The sequence below is a fragment of the Hylaeus volcanicus genome, unplaced genomic scaffold (assembly GCF_026283585.1).
Source record: "Hylaeus volcanicus isolate JK05 unplaced genomic scaffold, UHH_iyHylVolc1.0_haploid 12221, whole genome shotgun sequence".
NCBI lineage: Eukaryota > Metazoa > Arthropoda > Insecta > Hymenoptera > Colletidae > Hylaeus > Hylaeus volcanicus.
In genome coordinates, this window is record NW_026533163.1 from 305,675 (window position 1) to 316,226 (window position 10,552).

At 34.2% G+C, this 10,552-nt stretch overlaps 2 protein-coding genes across 3 annotated transcripts in view; one reads left to right on the forward strand and one right to left on the reverse strand.

Annotated features, from left to right (window-relative positions):
• The first annotated feature begins 11 nt into the window (after window positions 1–11).
• Window positions 12–3,735, forward strand: LOC128883565 (uncharacterized). 2 transcript variants are annotated; one of them, XM_054136089.1, is made up of 7 exons: window positions 12–1,827; window positions 2,163–2,292; window positions 2,351–2,845; window positions 2,898–3,037; window positions 3,090–3,207; window positions 3,258–3,325; window positions 3,372–3,735. In XM_054136089.1, exons 1-7 carry the CDS (start codon window positions 413–415, stop codon window positions 3,733–3,735), a joined length of 2,730 nt encoding a protein of 909 aa, XP_053992064.1. In that variant the 5' UTR covers window positions 12–412. The 2 variants fall into 2 exon arrangements, with proteins under 2 accessions (XP_053992064.1, XP_053992065.1); XM_054136090.1 differs by having other exon boundaries at window positions 3,258–3,312; window positions 3,372–3,501.
• A 2,463-nt stretch (window positions 3,736–6,198) lies between these two features.
• The window catches only part of LOC128883576 (uncharacterized), a 15,384-nt gene continuing 11,030 nt past the window's right edge, over window positions 6,199–10,552 (reverse strand). Inside the window, exons 22-23 of the mRNA XM_054136100.1 lie at window positions 8,092–10,538; window positions 6,199–8,039 (exon numbers count right to left, since the gene is read on the reverse strand). Of these exons, the coding sequence (XP_053992075.1) occupies window positions 9,161–10,538 (1,378 nt within the window). The 3' untranslated portion in view covers window positions 6,199–8,039; window positions 8,092–9,160. The remainder of the gene's footprint in view (window positions 8,040–8,091; window positions 10,539–10,552) is intronic.

Genomic DNA, 10,552 nt, shown 5'->3' on the forward strand with positions numbered 1-10,552 from the left:
AACGTCATTTTTTTTTTGTTGATCCTTTCAGCAGTTACATCAAACTGGTCGATCAGCTTATTTGACATCCTACAGGCTAAAACGTTAAAGCGAAATATTTAGAAACGGCAAAAAAAGAAAAATATCTTCAAAAATTTATTTTTTAATAGATTGGACTTATAACTATTCTTAACTTGAAAGTAAAAAAATTTTAGGATTAACAACGAAAATAGTGCGAAAAGACATACTTAAACACGCACGAAGACGATTCATCTCACATTTTTAAAAAGTTTTCAAACGTCATTGAATGAATTCAATAATTAGTAGATGCGATAATGAATTTTTTAAAACTCTTCAACTCTAATTTTCTAGATGACCAAACATGTAAATTCTAGGTTTAGGGTCGTCTCTCATAAAATTTATTACCCTTGACATGTTCTCTTCAAGAGTTGCATTGTTACACGAACAGCATTATAGGTTTTCACACTACCTGGAAAATGTGTATATGTCACCTAGTTATATGGCACAACTGGTAACACCACAATCCCATTTTTCTTCTTGGTTTTACTCTATTCTTGTAGTGGAATTTGATACAACTGTGGGGCATCATGTGACGTTTGAGTATCCTAAGGGACTGGTGACGGCAGATGAACAAAAACGGTTTCTTCATTTGTGTCTTCCGGATTCTCGTTCAATGAACCGTTCTGATATTTTTAGCTCAAGAAATTTCACTTCAAAGAAGAAAAGCGGCTGGCTTGGTTTTCGCTTTAAAAAGGCACCCAATATTGGTTTCAAAAATACGTCGTCAAGTTCGTCTTCTTTTGTTCACGGAGCATCTTTCTTCCAAACAGAGAAAAATTCGTCTTATGATCGCGGGGCTCGTCAAAAGTGTGTGGTTCTTCTTTCATTTCTTCCTATCAAATTTTTCTATCCACTACTGTTACCCGTTGTTTTATACGTGGGCTATTTTTATCTCCTTTTAGGGAAAAAAATCATTTTAGAAGCATGTACTTACATAGAAGCGACTTGGCCAAAATGTCCTTCATGGAATGAAAGATCAGTCACTCTAGTCTTGAGAACAAGTCGAACAAAACCTATTGTCTTGTTCTGCGCCACGCACCGTTCAGATGGAGGTACTTCCTCTTGGAGTTTTATGGGAGTCGACTCTAGAGAAACATTTGGCCACTTGAGGCGCATCAAGCATACACAACAGAAGCATTTGAGCATTTCATTAAAAAGTTTTTTTATAAAATTAGGGCCATTGAAATTCACACCGAAATCTATTTTGTACTTTTGGAATCTTATGCAAAAAACTCCTTGGTGCCATACTGCCTTTCTCGGTTCTTACCACAAAATATTTTTCAGTGGTTTAAAAAAAAAAAAAAAACTACTACGCGGTACAATAAATAACGCAGAAGCTGAGTACCTTCCAATTTACAATTCTTTTTCTAAAAAAGCTAAACACGTTTCAAAATTACGTTTGTTACTCAAAAGTTCTTCTGGTGGGGAAATTTATAAAAGGAATAACAAATCTTTTGTTACCTTGAGCAAAAAACAAAACATAGTTGTTTCTTATCCCGTAATGTTTAAGAATAATATTGGTAAATGTTGTTTCATGAACACGCTTATACATTATCCCATAAAATGCTTTTTTGAAACTTTTTCTTGGCCTTCTACAAGTTTGGTATTATCACTCGAAAATCTTTCGCATAGTATTTGGGACTTATGGGAAATCGCGCTAACAGAGTCCCCATTTCTTGTTATTTCCGCTAATCCCATGACCTCGTGTTCTATTGTTCTTAATTTAATTCGCCTGATTTCCCCTCTTGAATATGTCGCTGATGTCAGGTACTTTATATTTTTTATTTGACATCAACAAGTTCATGTATCAGTAGAACGTTTGACACTTTTATGTACAAAATTTTGTTTCACTCCTATTTTTGTTCTTCACTAAAATATTTGATTGATTATCTACAGGGTACATGATATTTTCAATTTTCTCTTGCAATTAACGCGCTTAGTCAGAGTACATTGCATGAAATTTATGAAAACATAAGTTCACTAAAGTTGCCTACCTGTTTTCTATACATTTTTTCAAATCTTTATTTTATTCAAATGATTAATATCTTTTTAATCTTTTTATAGCCTCAGATTTTCTAATCTTACTTGATTGTTTTGAATAGGCCACATATCAACTCTTATGATGAAGATTTAGAGTATTATCAAGAAACGCTGGGGAAAAAAAGAAACCCCGGGAGTGAAACTCCAGGAGTTCTTTTGGGTTCAACGGATCCTTCTTTATTACAACGATTGGTAAAATCAATGTCAAAAAAGTTTTTGACTATTCGCTCTATCTTGCATTGTATACTAGTTATGGTGCCCCAATATTATGGTTGCTAACGTTCAAAAGGATTTATGCTCTTCACTTGGTTTCAAAAATCGTGAATTATTTTCTGTGATGCATAACTCCCATCTGAAATCTCATGTCATTAATGAAAAACTTATAAAAAATATAAGTTTTCTTAAAAAAAATAACCTAAGTTCTCTTCTCCATTCGTTTAAAAAAAAAGTGAGTAAACCTATCATAAATACGAATCCAGAAAATATGTCAACAAACTTGCTTCAACCCTCCTCTGAGTTTCATTTTTTCAAATTTTCCAAGCACACATTAAATAAAGATTCTATACTGGATAAAAAAATCAGTGCCTTTCTTTGTAAAACATTTCCTGAAAACTTATCGCATTTAAAAGAAAGTATTGATAAAATCAAAACGGTTGAAGAAGCTTTTGCCCTGGACGTGCAAATTTTTTCTCACTTTGAGCATCTTACACAAACTTTATTGTATGCTTTTCGTGAGTTTATACAGGTATTTGTTAAGAAAAAAAAGCAGTTAACGAAATTCATAAAACACTGTATAGCCAGACCTTAAGATTCTAATGTTGAATCCATTGATCAAAACTCCAAAACCCAAACCTTTCACTCCTTCAATGTTCCTAAAGAATCTTGAAAAAGTTAATCCAGCTTTACAAGGTTTATATTTAGCGTTTGGCCGGAGCGCGTAAGAATTTTAAAGTGAACTCTTTTTATTGTCACTTGCTTTATCACTGTAGAACGGATCTCTTGTATAGCCGCTTCATTAAAACTCAAACGTTTCGACGCTGGCTTTCCACCCAAATTATGCGAGAAGAACAAAGGACGCCATTACTACAGTTAAAGTATTGTGCAGCGGTATGCCCAGGCGAGTGTAACACATCTTTAAAAATTTTTTAAACTGGCAGGTTAAATTGTCTTCTCTCAAACCCAAACTTACTGTAAGCATTGCTACTGAAGGATGTTCGACTCTCAAGTTAGTTCTGCACCACAACATTTTTCCAAATGTCCAATCTCATTAGACATCTTTTGGACGAGTGCAAGCTTACTGCACCACGACATCAATTAAAAAGCGCTAAGGCTCTACTTTCATATTTAAATCAATACATTCAAGCTTCATTCACGACATCCTTACACGTTATACGGGTGTTGCTACCTAAAAGAGATATACTCGTTTCCCCCAAGCAACTTTCTGTATCGCATGTAGACTGCAGCCAACTGTTGCATGAAGACCAAACTTCAGTACCCTTTCAAAGACTGGCACTACTACAAGGAAAAAAACCTCATAACGCCGCATCACCTTGCGATTCTGACAGTGTTTATTGTTCTGAATCAAGTGCAAGTTGTACCGATACGACGTTTTTTACAGCCAATGATTCGTCGTAAATTTTTATATATCACTCTCACATCGGTTTTTAGTAGTAGAAGTTACAATTCCTTGCATCTCAGATATAAATTCAGAAGTTGTTCCTTGTTTCTACCATTATTAAAAAAAGTTTAAAAATTTTATTGCAACACACCTCTTACAATATTAGATTCTTTTAAAAAAAAAGTATTTTTTTTTCACAACGTAATGCCTTATTTATACAGTTGCTATAATAAACAAACATTTAAAAATGACAACGTGTTTTAAGTTGGATGCCCTTATTTGCTTTGTTTGCCGAAATCGGCAAAATACTAAAGCTTGAGTATGGCGTCTTATAGCTCTGAAAAACTAAAAGCCAAAAAGTTTTGTTCACGTCACAAGACACACTTCACTCTTTTTTTTCAAGTATTAAAAATACCTGCGACACATTTTTTTTTAAATTTTTTCCGCAACATACTACCCGATTCCCTTTTCTACTTGTGACAACAAATTTTTTTTTAATTTACAACCCTAATCGCCTCAACTTTTTATCTATTTATCTTCAATTCATTAAAAGCGAAAGAAATCGTACAGGTTTGAATGCGTCTTTTCATTGTTTAACCCGTGAAGTGCGTGAGGCAGCAGGTCTCATCAATTTTTTGTTCCACTCCGTAGCTGCTTCGTGTGTAAATGCAAAGTTACGTAAAATTGTTTTATAAGAGTTGAATTCAAGCATTCAATGACGTTTTTAAATTTAAAACAAGACTGTTTTATATACCATCAAGCACTTTGTACAAAAATCATGTGTAAAAATATTCATCTATACTAACAAAGGATTTTCATTTAAGCTCATTACTTTGCTGTATTTCTTAAATATCACAAAACCTAAATCCTTACATTATCACGCATTTTTGCAAAGTTTATAACTTCGCTTTATTGAATAAAACGTGCTGTGTTCCTAAAGCTGATACCTTTGCTACTACGAGTTATTTTCGAAATCTTGCTGAACGAATTACAACGGTTGAGTAGTAACCCTTTATAGGAGGTTCTGACTGCCTGCACGCTGTAGGTAAGGAGTTAATTCAGATAGCGTTACCCGTACTTCAGTGACTTATCCACCTAAAATTTTATATCTTATCAGTTTTTTTCCAACACTAAACAATTAATAAAATATTTTATTTTGCCTTTGCTTGATCTGTCAAACCAAATTAGAATCTATATCTGATTAGAAGACTTTTATAACATTAATCAAGGTCTTTACAATTAAGGTAATGATATTTTTTAGTGAAGTAAATTATTAACAACGCACATTAAATCAATAATACTCTTAAAATTAACTAAAACGAATACATAAGGACATTCTTTCTGGGCGTTAAGGAAAGTCATGATCTCGGACCAACAAACTATTTTTAAAACAGCGACTGAAAAGCTTCAATAGAAAGGAAATTGTTAATGAATTCATAACGTAAGGATTATAATCTTTTTTTTACATCGAACTGGGTTTGTGTCTTTAAGACTGTTTAATCTTTTTCAACTTGTAAAGAAAATACTCTGTATAGTTCCTTTCAATAACCGTCATCTTTTACAAACCGCAAAATTATACGATTTTTATTAAATTTTAAGATTTTTAAAAATTAATACACTGCAACGTTTGAGTTGAAAAATAGGTTTTTTCCGTGAGATTTTTGAAGCAGTTCAGAGGTTATAATGAATTTTGGTTTTTCTTGCGTTGTCGTAAAATAGTATCCAATTAAAAAAAACACGTTATGATGTCGTTATCATTTTGACAGAAAGCATTTTTTACATTTTGTTGTAAATTTTCCTCACCCTCCAGCAATACGTAAATAATAATAGCAAGTATTTAACATTTTTGAAACTATTATAGTATTCGTCAAAAAAGAATTTAAAAAGAAAAAAAAAATCTGGTGTATAAACAATTTATAATACCGAAGACCACTTCATTAGTTGGTATTTTACATGTATAACAAACGAGCCGACATTATAACGACATTCCTTCTTTGACTTGATATCTGGGCATCTAAAATTTTCTTAAAGAATAGGTAGATTCTAACATTTTTATACTATTTAAAGTTGTTTAAAAATACTACGATTGTTATTTTTATTCAACTATGAAATCTTGTATAATTTTTTTTTTTTTTGGTCTTCGAATAAAAACTCAATTAATAAGATGCACACATTAGTTGCGTGGCTAAGGTCATGTTGATCTAATTAATCTTTTCCTGAGCATTCATTATACAAAATTTTTTCATTATTTTTTTTAAGTAAACAATTAGTTTGCTAGAAAACGAAAACAATAAGATATTTATACTAAAGACACCTTGACTATTAGGCGTTTAAAACAGTACCTGTATTTGACTTTTTCAAGAGGTTTTGACAAGAGCAAACAAAAAAACCTCGAAAAAAGAATTGGTCCTATACTTTCCTAAACTGTATGATTTGAACATGAGCTATTTGGTTTTTAATTTAGAATTCATTTTCCAATCTTTTACGTTTCAGTTTATGTGCTAGTCATATTTTAATTTTTTATTCGAGTAAACTGCAATTTTTAAATGAAGATTTTAAGCAATTTTCAATGATTTTTACCATGTTAATCAAGTGTTTGATTTGTAATCACTGCTTGAAAACAAGATGTTGAAATTATAAGAGTTCTCTTGTATTATTTCTTGAGGCATGTGAAGTGAGTTGAGCATTCCGTAATAAACTTTTAACTTTGAGAAGTGACGAATTTGATGTAGCATCAATTGAAGAGGTTCACAAACATTTTAACATTAATTTAATTGATATTCTTATGTCTATATTTCTTAATGCTTTCACTGCTTTAAAAATTTTTTTTAATGGAATTAAAGCTTCCCACACAATTTCTATAACCCTTTTTATCTTGTTCATAATATTTTAACTATAAGTATTTCTCTCAGTGTAAAATTGCACAAGACATTTTTGCAATATTGCTTAATTGGGTAGTTTACACATTTCATACTTTGGAATAATTCCAATACCATTCCGTGAATTACATTTTGTTTCTCTACAATTCGATACACTTTGGAAGTTTTCAAAACTTGTTTTTTCCGCATACGAACAACATTTTCCAAATGTACTATTCCATTGAAGTTTATTTGTCAATGAATGAAACCCATTTAACAATTTAATTTTTTTGTGTCCACCAAATTCGTGCTTACAGGCACCTCAACAATGTTGAAGATTATGAAAATTCATGCTAGAATTTGTGCCGTGCTGATTTTCAATTGTTCCGCTGCCTCATATAGTTTTGAGTATTGCATTGCGTGGAACAGGAAAAATGGTTAGAACATCTTGCTAAAATAATTTCGCAAACGAAGTTTCATTACTTTTGGTTAAAAAAAATTTAAAAAAGTTTAGTAAACCCGAGTTTGCAACGTTTCTATTCATTTTTAATCATACACGTTTCACGATTGGCCTTATACAGATGCGTCTAAAAACCTGCGAAAATTATATTCCCATCAATGTGCGTTATCTATACACGGAGTCAGTCCGTTAATCATTTAATAAAAATGACTGTTAATTTTTAGCAAGTACATCTATGGTTTTTAACGCTGAGCACCTTTGTGTTTTTTAGGATCTTTTCCGTGCTACACCTAATAATATTACTTCTAGTCGTTTTATTCCTTAAAGATGCCAAGCACGCTTGTTTTATTTGATATTTATGCTACATTAGCCGCCTTTGCGTTCATACAATAGCTGTACTCTACACCACTAATGTTTTAGTTATGTACGGCTAATTAGTTTCCTTATCAAAGCTTTAGTCTCTACATTTGATGCATTGCATTTATCAGTTTACACACAACTTGAAACAAGAGAATTTTCAAAAAGCAAGTTGATAATTTGTGTTGCATAAATATCCATAAATATCTTGCTGTCTCTATCACATTTATTTATTTGAAATAACTTTGGATTTATTGCTGTTTGTCTTGTAGTATCTATCTATTTTGTGCACATTCATCAAAGCAAGTTCTTTCAATTAAACGGATTCTCTTGTTTATGAATTAATTTAGATTTGTTAAACACCTCTTTAATTTTATTAATTGCTGACGATACATCAACTATTCTAATATACTAGTTTTAATACATTTATTGTAATATACTCCTAAAAGACTTGGTGTGGTTCTTTTTCACAGCTTTTCTTTAATCATATGTAATAGTCCAATCAAGACAATTGTCCACTTTGGTTTTACAAGTTGTCCCTCATCTACCTTTCACTCTAACTTTGTTACTCCCGCATGATTCATGGTCTATTATATATCTGATAGCTAGATGAGATTCAATTTCTATCTAGATTGTAGTGAATAGTCTGAGACAAGCTGCTTTTCGAGACTGTTAATTTCTCCAGCTCCGTTGCTTACTTTTCCTTGCACTAGCTTCATCCGATGACTTTTTATTTTAAAAGTGTTGTCCTTTTACGATTTAGTCCTTAGATCGGATGCTTTAGCCTGATTTATTCTTTTTATGTGTCGTACACGTTATTTGGCTCTAATTTATTGTCTGGTTTGTGCTCACTAATATCACATGATTTCTTTTGGATCACGGCATGATTGGGTTTCAAAAGTCTACTTTTCTGAATGCTTCAATAATTTTTTCTTGGTTCTTAATGTCAGATTCTATGATACGGGTTGGTGCACTTGATACATTTAGTACGTCTTCGTCGATTGATCATTTAATTCTAAAAGTTAATTACTCTGCGCGTTAATATTAGCTACGTTTTGTGCTTGTACTAGTTATCATTTGTAGACGACGTCCAATTCACGCATTCACCTATTTCCGCAACCATATTTCCTTCATGAATTATTGCTTCAGCTTAATCAAGACTTGAACTTTAAACCACATTCTATATATCAGCTGACTTTCCTGTGTCATCCACTTTGCATTTATTGACCTTGTCCAAAGTGTGTTTATTTTTTATCGACATCCTTATTTTGAGACATGCGCTTACTTGCGAAACTTTCTTTGCATCTACTGTTTCTTCGTTTTCTGAGACACTGGCTACCTTTAAAGAGTTTCCAACGTCCTTGGATTTACTTTTTTTTAGTTTTCATCTTTTCATCAAATTTTCATTTGAAATTGCTTCAATAGTCTTTACATTATCTAGCTACTGAAATATGGCAATTACCTTTTAGGTAGATAGTACGGCAATTTTCTCTACGGTTCTTCCACCTTTCTAATAACTTCAATGCTTCTTATCGTTTGTATGTATTTATTGTATCAGCGTAATTTGGTTAGTGTTTTTTCTTCTTGTATATCGACTCTATAAGAAAATGATTTCACCCCTCATACGTCAATCATTTTTCAGAAACTGTTTTGCATCAGCCATGTCGTCTTAGCCTGGCAATTTTTATTCCTCGGTTACGGCGACCCCTTCTGGAGAGTTTTCTATCTCTGTAACATAAACATTATCCGTAAGTCGCTCGACGGCAGTCATGTCGACGACTTCTGGAAATTTGTTTTCTCTTTCCCATCGATTTTTTCTGGTGATTGTGCTACCCCTGTTGCGTCAAGTAAAGGTTTTAATTTTTCTACTTCTGTTACGTTGGTCTCGTTCGGCGACTGTTCCATCTCTGTAAAGGAAACAACATCGACAAGTGGCTTGACGGCTGTCACGTCGACCAGTTCTGACAATTTCTTTTCCTTTTTCACATTGATCCTTTCTGGTGATTGATCTACCCCTGTTACGTCGACAATGGCTGGTAATCGGTCTACTTCTTTTACGTCCAGTACAGGTGGTAATTTTTTCATCTCCTTTACGTGGGTCCCTTCTGGAAACTGTTCTATGTCTGTTACGCCGGTCCTTTCTAGAGACTGTTCTATATCTGTAACGTGGGTCCCTTTTAGAGACTGTTCTATGTGTGTTACGTCGGTCCTTTCTGGCGACTGTTCCCTCTCTGAAACGTGGGTCCCTTTTGGCGACTGTTCTGTATATGTAACGTAGGTCCCTTCTTTCAACTGTTCCCTCTCTGTAACGTGGGTCCCTTTTGGCGACTGTTCTATATCTGTAATGTGGGTCCCTTCTAGCAACTGTTCTCTCTCTGTAACGTGGGTCCCTTTTGGCGACTGTTCTATATCTGTAACGTGGGTCCCTTCTGGCAACTGTTCCCTCTCTGTAACGTGGGTCCCTTTTGGCGACTTTTCTATATCTGTAGCGTCAATCCTTTCTGGCGACTGTTCTATCTCTGTAACGTCGGTCCTTTCTGGCGACTGTTCTATCTGTGTAACGTGGGTCCCTTTTGGCGACTGTTCTATATCTGTAACGTGGGTCCCTTCTGGCAACTGTTCCCTCTCTGTAACGTGGGTCCCTTTTGGCGACTGTTCTATATCTGTAGCGTCGGTCCTTTCTGGCGACTGTTCTATTTCTGTAACGTCGGTCCTTTCTGGCGACTGTTCTATCTCTGTAACGTCGGAACCCTTTGGCGACTGTTCTATCTGTGTAACGTGGGTCCCTTCTGGCAACTGTTCTATCTCTGTAGCGTCGGTCCTCTCTGGCGACTGTTCTATTTCTGTAACGTTGGTTCTTTCTGGCGACTGTTCTATCTCTGTAACGTTGGTCCTTTCTGGCGACTGTTCTATCTCTGTAACGTCGGTCCTTTCTGGCGACTGTTCTATCTGTGTAACGTCGGAACCCTTTGGCGACTGTTCTATCTGTGTAACGTGGGTCCCTTCTGGCAACTGTTCCCTCTCTGTAACGTGGGTCCCTTTTGGCGACTTTTCTATATCTGCAGCGTCGGTCCTCTCTGGCGACTGTTCTATTTCTGTAACGTTGGTCCTTTCTGGCGACTGTTCTATCTCTGTAACGTTGGTCCTTTCTGGCGACTG

What these genes read in the sequence shown, in the direction of transcription:
- LOC128883565 (XM_054136089.1), top strand. Translation starts at nt 413, where the DNA reads ATGTTCTCTTCAAGAGTTGCATTGTTACACGAACAGCATTATAGGTTT. An exon ending in CTTTTCGTGAGTTTATACAG is followed by an intron (nt 2,846 to 2,897) that starts GTATTTGTTAAG and finishes AACACTGTATAG; the next exon opens with CCAGACCTTAAGATTCTAAT. An exon ending in TTAGCGTTTGGCCGGAGCGC is followed by an intron (nt 3,038 to 3,089) that starts GTAAGAATTTTA and finishes TTATCACTGTAG; the next exon opens with AACGGATCTCTTGTATAGCC.